At 43.2% G+C, this 21,428-nt stretch overlaps 1 protein-coding gene across 4 annotated transcripts in view; it reads left to right on the top strand.

Moving 5' to 3' along the window:
- LOC116593930 (citrate synthase, mitochondrial) overlaps positions 1-21,428 on the top strand; it is a 36,966-nt gene that overhangs the window by 6,949 nt on the left and 8,589 nt on the right. For 3 of the 4 annotated variants that reach the window (XM_032348632.1, XM_032348630.1, XM_032348629.1), the window contains 5 exons: positions 16,296-16,346; positions 16,897-17,004; positions 18,356-18,421; positions 18,783-18,914; positions 19,166-19,354. In XM_032348632.1, coding sequence (XP_032204523.1) covers positions 16,296-16,346; positions 16,897-17,004; positions 18,356-18,421; positions 18,783-18,914; positions 19,166-19,354 — 546 coding nt within the window. Of the gene's footprint in view, positions 1-1,660; positions 1,894-16,295; positions 16,347-16,896; positions 17,005-18,355; positions 18,422-18,782; positions 18,915-19,165; positions 19,355-21,428 lie in introns of those variants that run through there. The other variant, XM_032348633.1, reaches the window with a different exon arrangement.

Genomic DNA, 21,428 nt, shown 5'->3' with positions numbered 1-21,428 from the left:
ATCCTGAGAATGCCTCCTGTCTTTTCGGGGCACTGGAGTTCAAGCTTCTGGTCAGCTGGTTAGTCTCTGTGGATGATTAACCAGAGAGCAGAAATCAGGTCAGACTATTCTAGGGTTAGGAGGAAATCCTCTGTGAGATGCTAAATTGGGAGCAAATATTGATCAGTGGTGCTTTGAAGTCACCGAGAAGGTAGTTGAGGTCAGTGTTCCTTTGGGGCTCTGCTTGGCTTCTCTTTTTGAAGTTCTTTCCTAAGACCTACCTATCTGATCCCCAAGCCAAAGGAGTATTGGTTGGTAGGTGTGAAGCTAGGTCCAAGGTAACTTGGGAAGAGAAAATGGTGGTTTTCCTTCTCTTTCCCCAACTCCAAAATATAAACTAGTTTCTTTATAAAGTAGGTCTATCTAAACCTGGTTAAATGGCACTGAGACTTCTGAATCTTATTACCGCTATGTGAAGAGATAAAAGGACTGTTCATTTGGGGCCTGGATTATAGATAAGGTGTCCTGGTCCTTGGGTCAGTTCTCTGCCCCTTGGTCAATGACAATGATATTCTTGGGCAGTAGAAAGGTTCTGAGGTCCTTCTTGTCTAGCTAGAGGAGTTAGTCAAGAGTGATGTGGAAGGTCACTTTAGTACTGTGGTTCATTTAATGGTCTCTGGGAAGCATATGATAAGGGTGTATAGAAGACAGCCAAGTAAGAGAAGGGGTCCAGAGGCCCAGTGGGAGTGATGTGACAAAAAGAGAGGGTGCTTAATGCCTGATTTTGAATGTGGGGTAGTCTGCAGCTTTTGATCTTATGGCTAGATGGGTGGGCTGGCTGCATGGGTTCATGTGACTGGAGTGGCAATGAGAATAATGCCCAGGACCTAGAGGTTCTAGCCTGTGATGGAAACCCATGTTTTGTTTTATTTATTTTTTATTATTACTATTTTTTTATGATTTTGTTTAAGTAATTTCTACACCCAAGATAAGGCTCCAACCTACAACCCCGATATCAATAGTGGCATGATCCACCGACTGAGCCAGCCAGGTGCCCTTGGCATTTGTAAGACTTCAATTTCCCTACACTGGACGCCGAACTGACAGCCCATAAAGAGCACTGGATACTCAGGCTCCTGCCTTTGCTTTCATTCTCCACATATTGGGGTCTGTTCGTACCTATTAATACCATGGCCTCTGCTGACCTCAAATTGTCACCAGGCAGCCAACTCTGGCATCATAGCTTCTGTCCACGTGACGTCACCTCTATGGCCATTAAGTCATTGACCAAAGACATTCATCACGAAATCGTGCCAATGGGTAAGAGGAGCAGTAAATGATCAGTAGCTGTGATAGAATATTAAGGGATTGGCTTCCGAGGGCCTTCTAAGGTCGGAGTCCTTGGGACCTTTTTCTCTCATATTCACCTCAGAACAAACCCCAAATGTATTAAAGGCAAGAAGGGAAGCCTAAGAAGGAAGTTAACTGACTTATCAGGCACTTATTTAGTCACCTACACGTCCCCCCCACCCCGCGCGCCCATCCCTAATTAGCCTAACCCAGCCGATCCAATCCTGCCCTCCACAACTGCTGTCAACGGCTCAGGTCCCGCCCCCACATACACCGGACCAATGGCCGAGCCCGAGGCGAGTCCCCTGAGAGGGGCGGGAGCGAGTTCGGGCAGTGGGCGGGGCCTCACTGAGGACCCCGGGCTGGGCGCCGCCGCCGGTTTGTCTACCCTTTCCCTCAGCCACCTCCTTTCAACCTTGTCCACCCGTCGGCGCGGCCTTTGGTGCAGCGGCTGCAGCTCCCGTTCTTGCCGCAGCGCTTTCCCCTCCTTCCCTCCCCGCCAGATCCCCGAGTTCGCCCGTCATGGCTTTACTCACTGCGGCCGCCCGGCTCTTGGGAGCCAAGGTGAGCAACTATGGGAGGGAGCGCGCGGCCCCAGGGTGGGGCTGAGGCGACTGCAGGCCCTCCAGCGCGGGGTCTCCCTCCCCTACCCAGACGCACCCCCGCGAGCCTTAAAGGGGCCCTGCGCTTGGCTGGTCGCCAGCCCTCTGTGGGGCTCTCAGGACCATGTGCTACGCTGGCCTTCTGCGCCTGGGGGTGAAGAGAGCCCTGCCCGCCCCCGGCGTGCGGTCTTGGGCGGGTGGAGAGCTCGGACCCTACAGACACCCGCATGTCTAGGGTGGAAGAGCCATGTAAAAAAAGGGAGCTGCCAGTGGAGAACATAGGTGTTCTGTTCCATTGGAGTTAGGGAAGAGGCCTGCTTGGAGGAGGGGGTGCGGGGTTAGGAGAAGTGGCAGGAGTGAACAGATGTGCTCACTGTCCCAGGGCCAGAGATGGAGCAGTGACTAATTTCGGCTTCCGCCTTGTAGAGAGAGCCTTGTCGGTTTCTAAACTGCCTTTTTCCATTTCACCAACCCAATTTTTGAAGCTTTCAGTGACCAAGCTTTAGTAGTTCCTGCTAGTGGAGTGGGACTCAGGTCCTCTTTGTCCTTGGGACTCTTGCACTTACTCTTCACATAGGAGGAGCTTGGGTAGGGTGGAGCCCTTCTGTAAGACCTTCTGCATGGTTATCACATATGATTGGAGAAAGAACCAGAAAGATTGTTCCTTCAAACTGCAGGCCAATTAAGTGAAGATACTGGGCAGGATACAGTACTGCTAAAGTCACATGACCTACTACTACTTGCTGGCTCGGGTTTAGCTATTGCTTTTAAGTCTACCCAGGAGAGAGTCCTTTCATTCTTTGAGGCCCTAATTTATTTGAATTTTGTTTCCTTTGGATCATAGGAATCTTGTTGCAGGTAATGGTGCTTTAAATTTCAGATTGCCAGGACTTTTGTCTCTGGGTAACTTAGCTCTTTAAATAGAGAAACTTCTCTGTTAAGGGGGGAGTCCCAGTCCTCTCATCCAGGCAGGGACAGTCCCACAAGTGACCTTGACTTCTGCAAAGAGTTTATACTTTCTCTTCTGCAGATTAAAGCTGCCAGCACCTGAAGGAAAGGAAAATCTTAGAATGGTTTTGCGTGTTATAGTGCATGGTTGGCAGATAAGGTGAAGCCTGTAGAATTTACACTGGGGTTCTTCCAGGTACCCAGCAGCAAGGTGGAGGCTGATCATTTGGGAGACACTTGTCTTACTTGACTGTTGCTTCTTCTGCTGCCAGGGAACAGGGTAAGGAAGCCTCTTGGGAAATGAAGCAAGTTCTAGATAGTGTTTTGGCAGAATAGGGGACATGACACTATAATTAGCTCATTCCAGAGCTCCTAACCCAGACCACATAGATAATCTAACTCTTCAGTGAATTTGAAAAAGCTTTTAGAATTTACCTTTTGAATTTACTTTATCTTGTTAGCCTCTGGGAAAGTCCAGAAAGCTTTTGGGGTGACTACATAATTATAGAATCATTATTGTTTTGTTTACTTCACTGTTATAAATGAACCTGAGGATCCCAGTAACTTGGAAGCTATTTGAAGGCTTTGACCCTTAAAACGAGCAAAGCCCAAAAAATGCAGGAGTGGAAATTTCCTGAGATCTAAGTAGAATGACCAGGATACCAGGAAGCCTGTTCAGTTTGTCAGCATTGTTAGTACCTACCTGTGTTTTCCAGATTTGCAGCTTAAGTGGTACTCAGTTTTACTTTTGCTGTTAAGGTAGGCTTTGAAAGGCAAAAATAAATGGTTTTCTGATCTGGAAGAACTGACACCTACCACTTTGATTCTCAAGGTCAGATATAGTTTCACTTTTCTCAGAAGACTTTTTTTTTTTAACCTTGCTAGGTGACACAAATGCCAGTCATTGTTGTGTTGTTCCACCTAACTTACTTTTAGGTAATTCAGTGAACATCTGAATTGGAAAGAGACGAATTCAGAGCTTCCAGATTATTTGATTTCTTGTTTACCCAAGTGAACTTATACTTAGCAGTGACCTTAGTATCAGCTGTGGGTGCCTTAGCTTTGTGATGTATTACTTTTTCACATGTGATCTGGGTTTGGATTTGGGTTGGGAGTTAGAGTATGGCTACCAATTCACTTCTGGACTCTTTTTTTTTTTTTTTTAAAGATTTTATTTATTTATTTGACAGAGAACACAAGTAGGCAGAGAGGCAGGCAGAGAGAGAGGAGGAAGCAGGCTCCCTGCTGAGCAGAGAGCCCGATGCGGGACTCGATCCCAGGACCCTGAGATCATGACCTGAGCCGAAGGCAGCAGCTCAACCCACTGAGCCACCCAGGCGCCCCACTTCTGGACTCTTAACACCAGTGTGACTTAACAAATTCTAGTTACTTCCTGTACCATTGAGAATTGCTCTTCCAAGCTAGGATGTTCAATGATTTTGAGAAAATCAAGACAACAGTATTTTTATGTTATTTCTAGACCTTTTCAAGACACTTAAATGAATACCCATTAATTCCTTTACAGTAGACCTACACCACTGAGCATTTATATAAATCGTAGTCTGAGGGGCGCCTGGGTGGCTCAGTGGGTTAAGCCACTGCCTTCAGCTCGGGTCATGATCTCAGGTCCTGGGATTGAGCCCCACATTGGGCTCTCTGTTAAGCGGGGAACCTGCTTCCCCCTCTCTGTCCACCTGCCTCTCTGCCTACTTGTGAACTCTCTGTCAAATAAATAAATAAAAATCTTAAAAAAAAAAAAAATCCTATTCTGAAATTGGGTTCAACAAAACTAAGTGAGTTTTTTCTGTGAAATGTTAGTTAGGCTTACAGCCCAGAACTTTTATTTTTATTTTTATTTTTTAAACATTTTTTTAAAGTTTATTTATTTACGTAATCTCTACACCCAACATAGGGCTTGAACCCACGACCCCAAGATCAAAAGAGTCATATGCTCTTCCAACTAAACCAGCCAGGCACCCTTTACAGCCTAGAACTTTTAAAGGCAGGTGCCCACATCTGTATATCTTAACTTTGATTATTAGCCTACCCAAAGTGATGTCAGTTCCTTGATGCTTACTAGGTGGGCTAAAGATAAAAAATAGAAAGTAAAGCCTCCTCATGTGCTAATGGTGGGATGATTGCATTTGTCCTTCCTAGTGGCCTTTAGATTGGTAACAGATGAATACATGGGTATGAGGAAGCAGTGAGGTGAGCAGTGCTGAAGTAGATCATTAGATGGGAAGGCTGGCATTTCTGTTTCTTAGAATCCAAGTGAGCAGAAGGCAGGAAGCCAGATGTGGTACATCTCTCTAAAGCTACTCCGTAATTCTTTTTGCCCTGTTTCAGTGCTTTATGCAATAGAGTTGAGTAGGTCGTGAAGTTTGAAACAGTGAAGCAAAGCTAACAATGGGTTTCTGAGTATTTGAGGGGCTTTCAGTTTTTCCCTCAACTGCCCAAATTCTTTTTTTTTTTCCCTTCAGTTTTTGTTTTTAAGCAATCTCTGTGTGGGGCGCGAATTCATGACCCCAAGATCAACAGTTGCACACCCATGACTGAGCCAGTGCTCCTGAACTGCCCAAATTCTTTAGGTCCCTGTATTACTTTCTTTCTTTCTTTCTTTCTTTTTAAGATTTTATTTATTAGGGGCGCCTGGGTGGCTCAGTGGGTTAAGCCGCTGCCTTCGGCTCAGGTCATGATCTCAGGGTTCTGGGATCGAATCCCGCATCGGGCTCTCTGCTCAGCAGGGAGCCTGCTTCCTCCTCTCTCTCTGCCTGCCTCTCTGCCTACTTGTGATCTCTCTCTGTCAAATAAATAAATTTTAAAAAAAAAGATTTTATTTATTAATTTGAGAGTGAGCGAGCATGAGAGAGCAGGGTGAGGGGCAGAGGGAGAAGCAGACTCCTCACTGAGCAAGGAGCCTGACGTGGGGCCTGATCTAGGGACTCCAGGATCATGACCTGAGCTGAAAGCAGATGCCCATCCTCCGGAGCCACCCAGGCACCCCTAGATCCCTGTATTTCTTTTTCTTTTCTATTTTTTTTAAAGATTTTATTTATTTATTTGATAGAGATCACAAGTAGGCAGAGAGAGAGGGAGGGAAGCAGGCTCCCCAGCGAGCAGAGAGCTGGATGCGGGGCTCAATCCCAGACTCTGGGATCATGACCTGAGCCAGAGGCAGAGGCTTTAACCCACTGAGCCACCCAGGTGCCCCATAGATCCCTGTATTTCTTTTAACACATTATCATTTTGAAAGTTCTTGGGGTGCCTGGGCGGCTAAGTTGTTTAATCACCTGATTCTTGATTTTTTTTTTTAAAGATTTTATTTATTTATTTGACAGAGAGAGATCACAAGTAGGCAGAGAGGCAGGCAGAGGGAGAGAGAGGAGGAAGCAGGCTCCCCGCTGAGCAGAGAGCCCGATGCGGGACTCGATCCCAGGACCCTGAGATCATGACCCGAGCCGAAGGCAGCAGCTTAACCCACTGAGCCACCCAGGCGCCCGGATTCTGGATTTTGACTCAGGTCATGATCTCAGGGTTATGAGATCAAGCCCCAAGTTGGGCTCAGTGCTGGACATGGAGCCTGCTTGAGATTCTTTCTCTCTCCTTCACCCCCACTAAAAAAAGGGAATGAAAAATAATAAATAGGGGCACCTGGGTGGCTCAGTTGGTTGAGCATCTCCCTTGGGCTCAGGTCATGGTCCTGGGATCCCAGGTTTGAGCCCTATGTTGGGCTCCATGCTAAGTGGGGAGTGTGCTTCTCCCTCTGCCCTTCATCCCACTTGTGCTCTTTCTCTCACTGTCTCTATCCCTCTTTCGTATAAATAAGTAAATAAATAAATCTAAAAAATATTTTAAAAGAAGAAAAATAGGGGCGCCTGGGTGGCTCAGTGGGTTAGGTCGCTGCCTTCGGCTCAGGTCATGATCTCAGGGTCCTGGGATCGAGTCCCACGTCGGGCTCTTTGCTCGGCGGGGAGCCTGCTTCCTCCTCTCTCTCTCTCTGCCTGCCTCTCTGTCTACTTGTGATCTCTCTCTGTCAAATAAATAAATAAAATCTTTAAAAAAAATAAAAGAAGAAAAATAATAATTAAAAAATGAAAGTTCTGTAAGTTCACAGTGGACATCATCACGTGGGTTACCTGTTCACATTGCACGTTCATGAATCCTGTCTTCAGATTCTTGTTCAGCAACATTGAGATGGGATCTGGAAACTTGTTTGTTGTTTTGTTTTCCAAGGACTTCTGTTGACTGATAGTGCCTTGTGGTCCCCTTCTGTTGGGCCAGTAAAGCCACATGCAGGACTTTTTATTTGCAACTTGGAGAATGTATATATGAAATTTTTGAGTATTCGGGCTTCTTTGTGATTATTATTATTTTATTATTATTTTTAAAGATTTTATTTATTTATTTATTTGACAGAGATCACAAGCAGGCAGAGAGGCAGGCAGAGAGAGAGAGAGGAGGAAGCAGGCTTCCCGCTGAGCAGAGAGCTCGATGTGGAGCTCGATCCCAGGACCCTGGGACCATGACCTGAGCCAAAGGCAGAGGCTCTAACCCACTGAGCCACCCAGGCGCCCCTTTGTGATTATTTTTAAAATGGACTTCAAAAGTGACTATTTTAAGCAATAGTTCATTAGGCTATTTTCTCTAGGTTTGTTTACCTAGGCCTTTTTTTCAAATGCCTTTAGAAAAGTTTCTTGGGATGCCTGGATGGCTCAGTCGGTTCATGTCCAACTCAGTTGTACGATCCCAAAGTCCTGGGATCAAGTCCTGCATTGGGCTTCTTGCTTAGCAAAGAGCCTGCTTCTCTCTCTGCCTGCCACTCCCCCTGCTTGTGTGTGCTCTCTCTTTCTCTCTCTGATAAATAAAATCTTAGAAAGAAAGAAAGGGAAGTTTCTTGTAAATCTCTGAACCAAAGTTCTAGGCACTAAAATTTGTTTACTCCTGGTAGAAGTGAGAGCAATTTCTCGTTCCCCAAAAACTAGTAGGACAGCAGATCCTGTAGACTTTATTCAGTAGTATAAATGTAATGTGTATAGAATAAGTAGATGTTCAGAAAATATTTGTTAAAGAATGGTAAGGATTTCTTTTATTTTCTTTTCTTTTTTAAGATTTTATTTATTTATTCAACAGAGAGATAGCACAAGTAAGCAGAGCAGCAGGCAGAGGGAAAAGGAGAAGCAGGCTCTCCGCTGAGCAGGGAGCCCGATGCGGGGCTCGATCCCAGGACCCTGGGATCATGACCAGAGCCAAAGGCAGACGGTTAACTGACTGAGCCACCCAGGCGCCCCAAGGATTTCTATTGAAAGGAAAATTAGGACTCTCAATTCTTTTCTGAGGTCTTTGTGGTCTTCCTTGGAGTAAATCTTAAGGGAAGAGTCTGTTAGAAAATGACAGTTATGTAGAATCATTAAGGAAACTACTGTGAGTATGAAGGGGATCAAAGTATGAAATCTGAAGATTGCTGTGCTGGGGCTGTTAAGTGGGCTGACCAAGTAGTGCAGGCCGCCTTCCAGTATCACCATAGAGAAACATAGATGTTAAAAGGCTTTAGTTCTCTGACCTGGTTTTGGGGAGAGAGGAGCCTTTGTCCTATGTGTGTTCTTTTTCCCTTAATGCAAGTTGTTCCTTCTGCATTGGAAGCCTTTGCAGCACAAGATTTTTCCTGCCAGTTATTAGTGCATTATGTTTGCTTCATCAACTAAGCCAGTTCTGGCTTGGCAAGTTCTGATCTTTTTTTTTTTTTTTTTTTTTTAATGAAAGACAAGGGCTCTATTAAAATCAGGAGCATCTTTCTCAGGCTTCTAATGTTGGAGCTCTTAAATATGTTGCAGGACACGTTCTAAATGTGCCTGGGATGGAGGACCAAAGAAAATTTGACTCTTCCCCTTTGAAGTAAAGGTCCTAGGTGTGGATCAATGATGGTAATAGCATGAGAAAGAACCACTTTTTAAAGTACTTATTCAAATAGGATTCCTTTGTTCCTAGAATTTTAGGGCAGAGGAAGTAGTTTCAGATGATTTTTGGTGATTCGGCTAACCCTATTCCAGAAATACCCTAAGTTTTATAGGCAAGGCAAGTCTTTGGCATGGCAGAATTTCCTGCATATACTATTAGTCCTTTCTTCTCTTGGCCCTTTATGATAGTGCATTTCCATCAATAATAGCAAACTCACTAGGAGAGTTCTTGCAAGGGGTGGCAGCATTTGAGGTTTGACAAAGCCTCTTAGTGGTTATAATACCCCCACCCCCACCCTGCAGAGAATCCTGGCTGTTAGGCACGTGAGCCAGGCCCTTGTCTTTGGAAGCAGCTGTCTCCATCTCTCCTCATGAAGGAGCTGACCTATTGACTGAGGTGACTCCCTGATTCACCTGACAGCTGCTGTTGCAGTAGGGTGACTCTACACGTGGCATGCCTCCAGAAGGCAAAAGCCTAGTTGCCACACCTCGGAGTTAGGGGGAGGAGCTGGTAGGTGAAAGTTCAGGGATGACTCAGAAGTTTGTATCTGCCTGACCCATCAGTGAGTATAGTCTGAATGCCCTATACAAAGCTATTCAGCAGGTTTCTTTGGCAGCTAGGAGATAGAGAACTGAGGTATGTAGCCTTGGGTAGAACAGTCCTCCAGTATCTCCTTTCTAGTTGTCTGTTCTGCTGAGTAGTTAAATTTGTTTTCTTTCCTTGAGACGCCTCCCCTCTTGATCGGGAGGCCTTTAAGGCCCTTAAAAAGGAAATCAGGGCTTTATTTCCTGTTCTACAGGTAGAGGGAATTATCCATTTACCCCTTGCTCAGGTCTGACTGCCTCTTTCCTGGAATCCAACTACAGGAGAGGGTAGTGACACTTGACATGGTAGGTAATAGGCCAACACTTTTCTGACACACATATTTATTTCATTTCATTTTTTATTTTTAAAAGATTTTATCCATGTATTTGACAGAGAGAGAGAGCACAAGCAGGCAGAGGCAGGCAGAGGGAGAGAGGGAAGCAGGTTCCCCACTGAGCAGGGAGCCCGACGCAGGGCCCAATCCCAGAACCCCAGGATCCTAACCTGAGCTGAAGGCAGCCACCCAGCCATCTAAGCCACCCAGGCACCCCAGAGACACATATTTATTGGAACTTACTTATGTATAAGGCACTGTTCTAGATGCTTTCATGCAGATTGTTTTGTACAGTCTACTTATCTACCCCAGAATTGGCTTTATTATTATCAATTTAGAGGTGTGAAACCTGAGACCTAGAAGTTAGGTCATATAGCCAAGGTAACACAGCAAGGTAGTGGCAGAACCTGGACTTAAGACTGATCCTTAGTAATTGTACATCCTAGGGTCTACATTTTATCCTTCTGTTCCATTGCTTAACACTTTAGACCATGTATGTATCTCAAACTTTATTGTTCATATAGATCACCTTTTGAGCTTATTAAACTGCAGATTTGGATGCAGTAGGTCTGAGGTGAGGCCCAAGATTCTGCATTTCTGACAAGCTCCAGGTAATGCTAATGCTACCAGCTGGGCAGTCATATTTTAAAGACTTTTTTTTTTTTTTAATTTATTTGACAGAGACCACAAGTAGGCAGAGAGGCAGGCAGAGAGAGAGAGGAGAAAGCAGGCTCCCCGGTGAGCAGAGATCCCGATGTGGGGCTGGATCCCAGGACTCTGGGATCATGACCTGGGCGGAAGACAAAGGCTTTAACCCACTGAGCCACCCAGGCTCCCCTAGGCAGTTATATTTTAAATAGCAAGGCTTTTGAGTACCTTTACATATGTCCTTATTAGACTTATCAGACTTTGAGCTAAGTAGCTTGAGTGTTATTCTAAATATGGAGAAGGAAAGGAAAACAATACAGTTTACCCTTGAGCAACATAGTTTGAACTGTGCTGGTCCACTTACATGTGGCTTTTTTGCAGTATACTGGAAATACGTTTTTTTCCTTATGATTTTCTTAGTAACATTTTCTCTCGCTTTTTTGTAAGAATACAGTATATAATATATGTAACATACAAGATAGGTATGAATAGACTTTATATTATCAATAAAGCTTCTCAACAGTAGGCTATTAGTAGTTAAATTTTGGGAGAGTCAAGAGTTATATCCAGATTTTTGACTGCATGGGGGTGGGTTGGGGGAAGGTCTGTATCCCTAATTCCTGTATTGTTCAAGAGTCAGCGGTAGTTAGTTGTTTTGCTTTGGATGTCTGTTATTTCATAATGGAGCTGTAACTAAAACCCAGGTTTCCTTTCCAAATTCCAAGTTATGTGCTCTGTCTTCTACATCATTAGATAAAATTGTTCTAACTTGAATTTTTCCTATTCTACCCTTTTCAGTGGTTAAATCATGAATTGCTGGCTTTATTTTTTTTTTTAATATTTTATTTATTTATTTGACAGAGAGAGAGATCACAAGTAGGCAGAGAGGCAAGCAGAGAGAGAGGAGGAAGCAGGCTCTCTGCTGAGCAGAGAGCCTGATGTGGGGCTCGATCCCAGGACCCTGAGATCATGACCTGAGCCGAAGGCAGAGGCTTAACCCACTGAGCCACCCAGGCGCCCCGAATTGCTGCCTTTAAAATCCTTTTAATTTCTTTAGTTTTCTTGGTTAGCTAAAAGTATGACTAATCCTGATGCTGAAGGGTGTGAGAAAATTGACATACTGTTTAATTTTATAATTTTTTTAAGGATTTTATTATTTATTTGATAGACAGAGATCACAAGTAGGCAGAGAGCCAGGCAGAGAGAGAGGGAGCAGGTTCCCCACGGAGCAGAGAGCCCAGTGCGGGGCTCGATCCCAAGGATGCTGGGATCATGACCTGAGCGGAAGGCAGAGGCTTTAACCCACTGAGCTACCCAGGCACCCCTAATTTTATAATTATTTTATAACAAATGCAGAATATTTGCTTTAGGCCAGATGTCATTTTAAGTGCTTTTTAAGTATTGACTTAATTAATCCTCACAGCAGTCCTTTGAAATAGGTACTATTATTGTTCCCATTTTATAGATAAGGAAATCGAGGCATAGAAACATTAAATGACTTGGCTGGAATCACGCAGGTGATAAGTGGCAAAAAAGGGCTTTAGAAATAGAATATACTGGCTTTATTCTATAGTTACATAGCCATGCTATCCACAAACTACTGTTGCTTTGCAAATTGGAGTTCTGGCTAAGAAGTGTTGCAGATGGAGATCAGGAATAGTAGAGATCATCCCTATAAGTTACTCCTGAAGCTCCTCACATGAAATGGCAAAGATACTCGGTATAAATAAAGGTAATGAAGACTTCACTGATGTTGGAAGTGGGGTGATAGTTTAGTTCTCAGTTTCTCTTCCTATGCATTCTCCTAAAGTAGCATTCATATAAATAGATCTGAGAAATGAATATAACAAAGCAGCAGTCATGACCCATCTGATTCCTTTGAATGGTGTCTCATCTCACAGTCTTGTTAGGTGATCTCCCTTCCTTTTCTTTCTGATTTCCTCATTTTTTGCTGTTTTTTGTTTGTTTTATCTTGAAGTAAAAGAAGAGGGCAGCTCATTAATTCTAGCAGTTCTCTCACAAGGAGGAAAGAAACTATTTTTGGTCTGTTTTACTTCATGGAAGAAAGGACTTCAGCCTGAGGGAATTCCATTTTCCTCTTTTTTTTTTTTTTCTAAGATTTTATTTATTTGAGAGAGCATGAGCAGGGGACAGGGTCCAAGGGAGAAGGACAAGCAGATTTCCTGCTGAGTGCAGAGCCCAGTGTGGGGTTTGATCCCAGAACCCTGAGATCATGACCTGAGCTGAAGTCAGATGCTTAACTGAGTGAACCATCCAGGCACCCCTCCATTTTCAACTAAATTAAGATGTGGACAGTCACTCTTTGTTGACCTTGGATAGGTTTTTTTTTTTTTTTACCCCCGTAAGATTTAACCTTAAAATACAGCCAGCCAGCTATTGTAGAAACTTTTTTTTCTTTTAAGATTTTTTTTTTTTACTTTTTTTTCAAGATTTTATTTATTTATTCGACAGAGAGTATAAGCAAGGGGAGCCGCAGAGGGAGAGGGAGAAGCAGGCTCCCCAAGGAGCAGGGAGCCCGACGCAGGGCTCAATCCCAGGACCCTGGGATCACGACCCAAGCTGAAGGCAGAAGCCTTTCCAATTGAGCCACACCAGGTGTCCCTAAATATTTTATTTATTTTATTTTTAAAATATTTTATTTATTTGTATGACAGAGAGAGAGACAGCGAGAGCAGGAACATAAGCAGGGGGAATGGGAGAGGGAAAGCAGGCTTCCCACCGAGTAGGAAGTCCGATGTGGGGCTCCATCCCAGGACTCTGGAATCATGACCTGAGCCAAAGGCAGATGTTTTACCATCTGAGCCACCCAGGTGCCCCAGAGATTTTACTTTTAAGTAATCTCTACACCCAACATGGAGCAGAACTCACAATCCCCCAGATCAAGAGTCAGATCTCAGAGTCCTGGGATCAAGCCCCACATTGGGCTCTGGGCTCAGCAGGGAGCCTGCTTCCTCCTCTCTCTCTCTGCCTGCCTCTCTGCCTACTTGTAATCTCTGTCTGTCAAATAAATAAATAAAATCTTTTTTTAAAAAAAGAGTCAGATGCTCTACCAACTGAGCCAGCAGGGTACCCTGCCATTATAGAAACGTAAAGATGATTTAAAAGTGGAAAAATTATTTATGAGGAGATTTTAACATCTTTCTTCTCTAAGATGATATGTGCCCCTGTAGCCTTTTTAGAACCAAACTGCCACACCAACCAACCAACCAACCACAGTTGAAAGGTCTGCTGCAGGGCTGATACAGTCTCTGGGAGGTGGCCCTTTTATAACAGGGGAACTGTGGGACCACAGAGCGTGGAACAGAACTTACTCTCATGTTTTCTCTTGTTCACTTTTTGGTGACTAGTAAGAAAAGGTAAAATTATTTCTTAGGTGTTAGGTCAAATTCCCATTTGCCCCATGTAGGGTGAAGAGACTAAAGGCCTATTTGTGCCACCTACTTTTGCCCAGATGGTCTTCAGTGAACCAGAAGAGACTCTTTAGGAAGTTAATGAAAGGAGTTAAAGACAGTCCTGGTTAACAAAGCTGAGGCAGCCCCCTTTACTTTAGGGGCATAGTAACTTACCTTGTACTCTCTGAATTTAGCTTTGAATTCGTTTGTTTGTTTAAAATTTTTAAAATTTTTTTAATCTTGTTAGTTTTTGAAGATTTTATTTATATTAGAGGGAGGCTGCATGTGTGGAAGATGGGAGGCGGGCAGAGGGAGAGACAATCTCAAGTAGTCTCCACGCTCTTGATTTTGGCTCAGGTCATGATCTCAGGGTGGTGGGATCAAGCCCCAGTTGGCTCTGTACTTGGCGCATAATCTGTTTAAGATTCTCTCTCCCTTGGGGCGCCTGCGTGGCTCAGTGGGTTAAAGCCTCTGCCTTTGGCTCAGGTCATGATCCCAGGGTCCTGGGATTGAGCCCCGAATTGGGCTCTCTGCTCATCAGGGAGCCTGCTTCCCTTCCTCTCTCTGCCTGCCTCTCTGCCTACCTGTGATCTCTGTCTGTCAAATAAATAAATAAAATCTTTAAAAAAAAAAAAAAAAAAGCCTCTGCCTTCGGTTCCGGTCATGATCCCAGGGTCCCGGGATCGAGCCCCATGTTGGGCTCTCTGCTCGGCAGAGAGCCTGCTTCGCCCTCTCTCTGACTGCCTCTCTGCCTATTTGCGATCTCTCTCTGTGTGTCAAATAAATTTTAAAAATCTTAAAAAAAAGAAGAAAAGATTCTCTCTCCCTCACCCTTTTCCCCTCCCCCTTCTCTAAAACAAAACAAAACAAGTAAACAAACAAAAAACACAGCTTTTCTGAAGGATCTCTTCCCTTTTCAGCTCTCCCTGATGCCCCAACAGAAGATGGAATACTAAATTCTAAAAAATCTCCAGCCTTTCTGAACTCTCACCTTAGGCGTGTGGTGTTTTAGAACTTACACAGTACTATGGCTTCAAATGATTTTCAACACAATCAAACAACAGTGCAGTAGTTACTACAAGAAAAGGTGTATCTGGCCTTTTGGCAAAAAGAAGAAAGGTTTGATCTTGCTACTGGATTAGTTTGTCTGTGTATGTAATTTTTTTTAGTTTGCAAAGTGCTTTCACAATATTGTAATTTAATTATCACAAGACAACCTATGAGATATGTGGTGGGTATTTAACACCAGTTAAATAGGCTTAGTTTGACTTTCACATTTTATATTCAAAATAATCTGGTGCAGAAAAGTTAATCTTGTCAAACTTTATAGCTGGTTAGTAGTATAATTGTTGTCTTTTTCAAAGGCAGTGTTGAACTTTCTGTTGCAACTCAGCAGTCTTCTCATAGAAGGTAACTTTTCTCTTGGGGGGAAAAAACCTATCTCTAAACAGAAAACATAGGTTAGGGATGCCTGGGTGGCTCAGTTGGTTAAGCAGCTGCCTTCGGCTCAGGTCATGATCCCAGCGTCCTGGGATCGAGTCCCGCATCGGTCTCCTTGCTCAGCAGGGAGCCTGCTTCTCCCTCTGCCTCTGCCTGCCATTCTGTCTGCCTGTGCTCGCTCTCTCCCCCTCTCTCTGATAAATAAATAAAATCTTTAAAAAAAAAAAGAAAACATAGGTTAGCTACACTATTCATCTTTGTAGTGAAGAATAGCCTTGATTCTCAAACCTGTCTTTACGGTTCTGAAGTATATCTTTAAAAATTCCTTTACTACAGTTGTGTCACTGATAAACTCAGCTTTTGTTTTTCTGAAATGTCTTTTTTTCGCCCTCTTTTGAGACTTTTTCCTTACTTGGATATACAACTTTAGCTTGATTATTTTCTCTCAGCACTTGAAATGTAATTTTCCAGTTTTCTAGTTTCCCAATGCTGTTTTTGAGTGGTCTGTCCATTGTTACATTGTAGGTATTCTGTTTTCTCTGTGCATTTTCCAGAAACCTGTGAAAGGCGGCCTCTGCCTGTGGGCTGCCCTAGACTGGAGGGGTTGAAGTGCTGCCAAAAGACTAGATTCAGGAGAGGTCTTACCAGCAGGGTGAGGTAGTTGATCAGTTTCCTCATTTGCTTTTCTGAGGCCTACCCAGAACAATTGACAGCTAGAGTGGGATGGCCTGGGTACTCCCAACAATTGCCCCCTCTGACCTTTTCTGTGCCTAACAAAGCCCAGGCAGAAACCCAGATGATGGGAAGGAGCCTCTCCTCAGGGAATGCTATTAAAGCTATGGATGCAAGACACAGAGTTAGGTCTGCTATTGCTCCAGACTGGGAACTCCTTCAAAGCTGTTTAGGGCCTTTCACAGCTCTTTTTTTATGTCAGACTGTCCTTGGAGGCTAAGATGAAAAGAGATGAGTCACTATAACTCCTTTTTAATATTATAGGAGGGAAGAGTAACTGTTGCATAAGGTTTTGTGTTTTCTCTGCAGAATGCATCTTGTCTTGTTCTTGCTGCTCGGCATGCCAGCGCTTCCCCTACGGTAAGGTTTGGAAAGGAGAATCACTGAGGCAATCTGATCCTGGGATTGTGGGGTGGGGAGCAGCAGTTGGTTACCACGTAGCCTCTCATCATTATCCTAAATAACTCTAAGAGGTGTCTGTTGTTACTGTTGTTATAAATTATTACTATTATTACTATTTTAAGAAATAATTCAGTAGTGTAGTGAGATGGAAATATTAAATATTTTTGCCTCATTTTTTAAGTTGTAGTGAAATATGCATAACAGAAAGTTTTCCATTTTAACATGTACAGTTTAGTGACAGTAAGTACAGTCATGTTATTGTACAACTGTCATCACTGTCCCATCTCCAGAACTTTTCATCTTCCCAAATTGAGGTAGCCATTAAATAATAAGCTCTCCCATTCCCCTCCCTCTCTACTTCTTTTACCTTCATCTGTGCACAGTAGTTGACTGTTTTCTCTGGCAGATTGAGAAAGCCAGATTTTAAAAAGCAGTCTCAACATACCTACTTTGTAGGAAAAATATAATCAACACTTTGATCACTTAACTTCTCTATTTCTCTTTTTAGAATTTGAAAGATATATTGGCTGACCTGATACCTAAGGAGCAGGCCAGAATAAAGACCTTCAGGCAGCAACATGGCAAGACGGTAGTGGGCCAGATCACTGTGGACATGGTAAAGATTACGGGGTTTTGGCTGGAAAAAGTAGCTCTGTAATGTGCCTCAACAAAAAATACCATTCTTTTCACTGGCTATTCAGAAGCATCCAAGCATCCTGTCCCAAATATGGAAATGTTGGCACTTATGATGTTTGTTAGAAATTAGACTATTCGGGGGCGCCTGGGTGGCTCAGTGGGTTAAGCCGCTGCCTTCGGCTCAGGTCATGATCTCAGGGTCCTGGGATCGAGTCCCGCATCGGGCTCTCTGCTCAGCAGGGAGCCTGCTTCCCTCTCTCTCTCTCTCTGCCTGCCTCTCCATCTACTTGTGATTTCTCTCTGTCAAATAAATAAATAAAATCTTTAAAAAAAAAAAAAAAAAGAAAGAAATTAGACTATTCGGGCGCCTGGGTGGCTCAGTGGGTTAAGCCGCTGCCTTTGGCTCAGGTCATGATCTAAGGGTCCTGGGATCAAGTCCCACATCAGGCTCTCTGCTCAGCAGGGAGCCTGCTTCCTCCTCTCTCTCTGCCTGCCTCTCTGCCTACTTGTGATCTCTCTCTATCAAATAAATAAATAAAAATCTTTAAAAAAAATTTAAAAAATTTTAAAAAAGAAATTAGACTATTCTTTTCTGTGAATTTAATAGTTGAGCCTAACCTAATTTATCTATGGGAGGGATGAATAAAGTTTCTATTCTTCTTCCCAACCCCTCAGCTTTTGGGGCCAGGACTATTAGAATTAATGCTGTGATTTATACCACAGCTCTAGCAGACCAATGAGAACAGTTTTAGGATGACTTCTTCTCCAGCCCGACGAGTCTGAGCAGCTCAGATGATGATTCCCCAGCACTGTTTAGTCTGTGGTCTATATCTCCTTTTCCTGTTATAGATCACGTTTTTGTTTTTGTTTTTTTTCTCTTAAGATTTTACTTACTTATTGGACAGAGAGCACAAGCAGAGGAGTGGGGCAGGCAGAGGGAGAGGGAGAAGCAGGCTCCCTGCTGAGCAGAGATTCCCAAAGTGGAGCTCAATCCCAGGGCTCTGGGACCATGACTAGAGCCTAAGGCAAATGCTTAACCTTAAGTCTGAGCCACCCAAGCGCTCCTGTAGATCCCATTCTGTTGACTTTGGTTGGTGGGAATGAGAGGTAAGACTGGATAGTTAAATAAAGATAATGATTTTTCAGCTTAAACTTTTCATTTCCAATGTTAGTGGTCTTCCTTACAAAGTTTTTAGTTAACTCAGAAATCTTTCCAAAATGAAGTGTTGTAAGTCAGAGAATACATTTCATCTCTCAGATCTTGTGAAACATTAACAAGCTCTAGTCTGAGTTATTCTGACTACTGGTTACATCTTGTCTTTTTCTTTTAGATGTACGGTGGCATGAGAGGCATGAAGGGATTAGTATATGAAACATCAGTTCTTGATCCTGATGAGGTAAGAGAGACCCTTATGTCAACACTAATAATCACTGAGTTTACTGACTGTTTGCACACCCTGGATTAGACTGGTGAGGGTAAGGAAAACAAAGCATCTGCCTTCATGTTTTGGAAGATGGAAAATAAGGTACATATGGAATAACTGAAGAATAAGTCTACTTTTTCAGTATATCAATGAGTAAAACTAAAAGTACCAAACAGAATTAAGTCATATGAAGATTTAAGCTTTTAAAAACAATTTTTTTTAAGCTTTAGAAGTTCTAACTTGTTGAAAGGTCTAATAAGAGTGAGAGTAGTCAATTATGTGACTTCTAGGCTGATACATTTAAGATTTGCACCTCTTACTCTTCTGTCTCAAGGGCATCCGTTTCCGAGGCTACAGTATCCCTGAATGCCAGAAACTGCTGCCCAAGGCTAAAGGGGGTGAAGAACCACTGCCGGAGGGCTTATTTTGGTTGCTGGTAACTGGACAAATCCCAACAGAGGAACAGGTAAAGCAGAAAGCTATTGGCCCTTCTCATTCTCTTCCTCCTTTGCCTTTCTCTAATCTCAGACACTTAATTCTGATCTGGCTCTGGGTGGTGGTTTATAGGGATGTGTAGTGAGGGGAAGGAATCACAGCAGAGTTCTGTATAAGTGGACTGGGTTGAATTCTCTTGGACTTTCTTTACTCAGATGTCACTGTCTTTTTATTTCTCTTTTCCTTTGCCTAGTGTTCTGAGCAATGTCTCCCTTTCCACAGGTGTCTTGGCTCTCAAAAGAGTGGGCAAAGAGGGCAGCTCTACCTTCCCATGTGGTCACCATGCTGGACAACTTCCCTACCAATCTACACCCCATGTCTCAGCTCAGTGCTGCTATTACAGCCCTCAACAGTGAAAGTAACTTTGCCCGAGCATACGCAGAGGGTATCAACCGAACCAAGTACTGGGAGGTAGGAAATTTTGATGGCAATGGTTGATGTGTGGTGGAGAGATTCAAAGAACTTGAGCGTGAAGGAAGAAAAAGGAATGTAGAATCTTCAGGAGAACTACTTCTCTGAGTTATGCCAGAAGCTCATTTAACACATTTTTATTTTAGGCTTGCTTTCTTTCAGTCCTTGGGATTACACAGATAAATAGAACATGCTTTCTATCACCAAGTTTATTGATTTGGTTAGGGTGATATACGTGTTAAAAAAATTACAGTTCAGTAGTCTTGCTGTAATAGAGGTATTAAACAGGGCTTTTGGAACACTGGAAAGGATGTAACTTAACTGGAGGGTCCCAAAGGAAGATTTTGCAGAGCAGTCTCACCCTAGCCCCCAAAAGTCCCTTCTTCTTCAAATAAGGAGAACCTTGAGAACGTTAGGTGAATGGCACTAAGGCAGTTCTAGAGTCTAGGAGGACTAATACCAATCAGCCAGTGTTCTGTACTGTCCCATTCAAGATACCTCTCAGGAGCAGAAGGATGGTTAGTATCCTGGAAGTGGGATCCAGACACAAATGAGCTTTATTTTCTGAAAATGAAATGTGATTTTAATAGTTCGAACTGGTCTGAGTATGTGAAGACTATTGTGCCTTGTCCCAATGCATAGTACATAATTGCTTCCGTCCTCTTTCCAGTACCCCACATGGTACCCACAAACACTGGGTAAAGGACAAGTTATCTGGCTAGGTTTACAGCAAGACATCTCATTTTCTTTCCTTGTTTGGAGACAGATAATACAGAACAGATCAGTTCCTTTTTGCAAAGCAGGTACATTAGATGATTTGACCAGGAGAAAGCCCCCAAAGAGTTCACTTGATGCCTGGCACAGAAGAGCATGCATCGCCCACTGGTCTGATGCAATGCTCTTAGGGTTTTGGCAAATCCTCCTTCATTTGATTGGTCAATATTTACTCAGTGCCAACTGTGTATAAAGAATTGTGTTTGCTATTGGGGGAAAGAGGGAGAGTGGGTTTGAAATTAGTCTGGTTGGCATTGAGAAGGAAGGTATAGGAATGATGGAAAATACACACTTTCACAAGTGCTTAAAGTGTATTTAAAGCCATATATCAGCAGGCTCAGAAGTTTGTAGAATCTGAATATATTGCTTTCCATTTTCTTTTTTGCTATTCAAGCTTGTTATTTTTATGGGTCACCATAACAGAAAAGGTTAAATTGAGATGAGCAGTTCTGCTATTGTAAAACTTGTCTTTTAGAAATTTACCACGTAGATGTGGCTGTTAACTGCTTATAATGCCGTTGTCTTGACTGTCATGAGACAGGGAGAAAACAGCTTCTTCATGCTTTACAATAGGTGTCTGTAAGATATTTCCTAGGCATCCAAACATGCTTCATTACTTTATACTGTTCTTTACTGAATTGTTAAAATGAATCCTGTTTCAATGTATATCATTCCTTGTTCTGCCATTATCTCTTCATGAGATGTCATGTGAGTGTGGTTGTCTTGAGGTGAATGTGTTATATTCCACGACTTTGCCGATCTTTTGGAGAGTATTTATAAGCAGTACTGATGTATTTGTCAGCCGTAGGGTATGTGTCTGATGAGTTTACACTGCACAAACACTAGCACTGGTAACTGCTTTAGTTCAGTAGAGCTTCATGCTCTTTTGATATTACATGTTGTATCTCTCTCAGTGGTCAGACACACTATTTCTATTCAATGCTCTGCCTTGGTTAACCATAGGTTACTTAAGTAGAAATGCATGACATCATTAGGCTGGTTATTTCTGTTTGAAAATTTATGTCGAGGGGTGCCTGGGTGGCTCAGTAGGTTAAGCCTCTGTCTTTGGTTCAGGTCATGATCTCAGGGTCCTGGGAATGAGCCCTGCATCAGACTCTCTGCTCAGCAGGGAGCCTGTTTCCCCCTCTCTGCCTGCCTCTCTGCCTACTTGTGATCTGTCAAATAAATAAATAAAATCTAATAAATAAATAAAAATTAAAAAAATAAAAATTTATGTCAAGGAGTTTATGCATGACCTGAGTTTTTACTAGAGCCATCAGTCAGTTCATACTTTTTTTTT

Source organism: Mustela erminea, chromosome 6 (assembly GCF_009829155.1).
Source record: "Mustela erminea isolate mMusErm1 chromosome 6, mMusErm1.Pri, whole genome shotgun sequence".
Classification (NCBI taxonomy): domain Eukaryota; kingdom Metazoa; phylum Chordata; class Mammalia; order Carnivora; family Mustelidae; genus Mustela; species Mustela erminea.
This window is presented reverse-complemented; position numbering and strand designations above follow the sequence as displayed.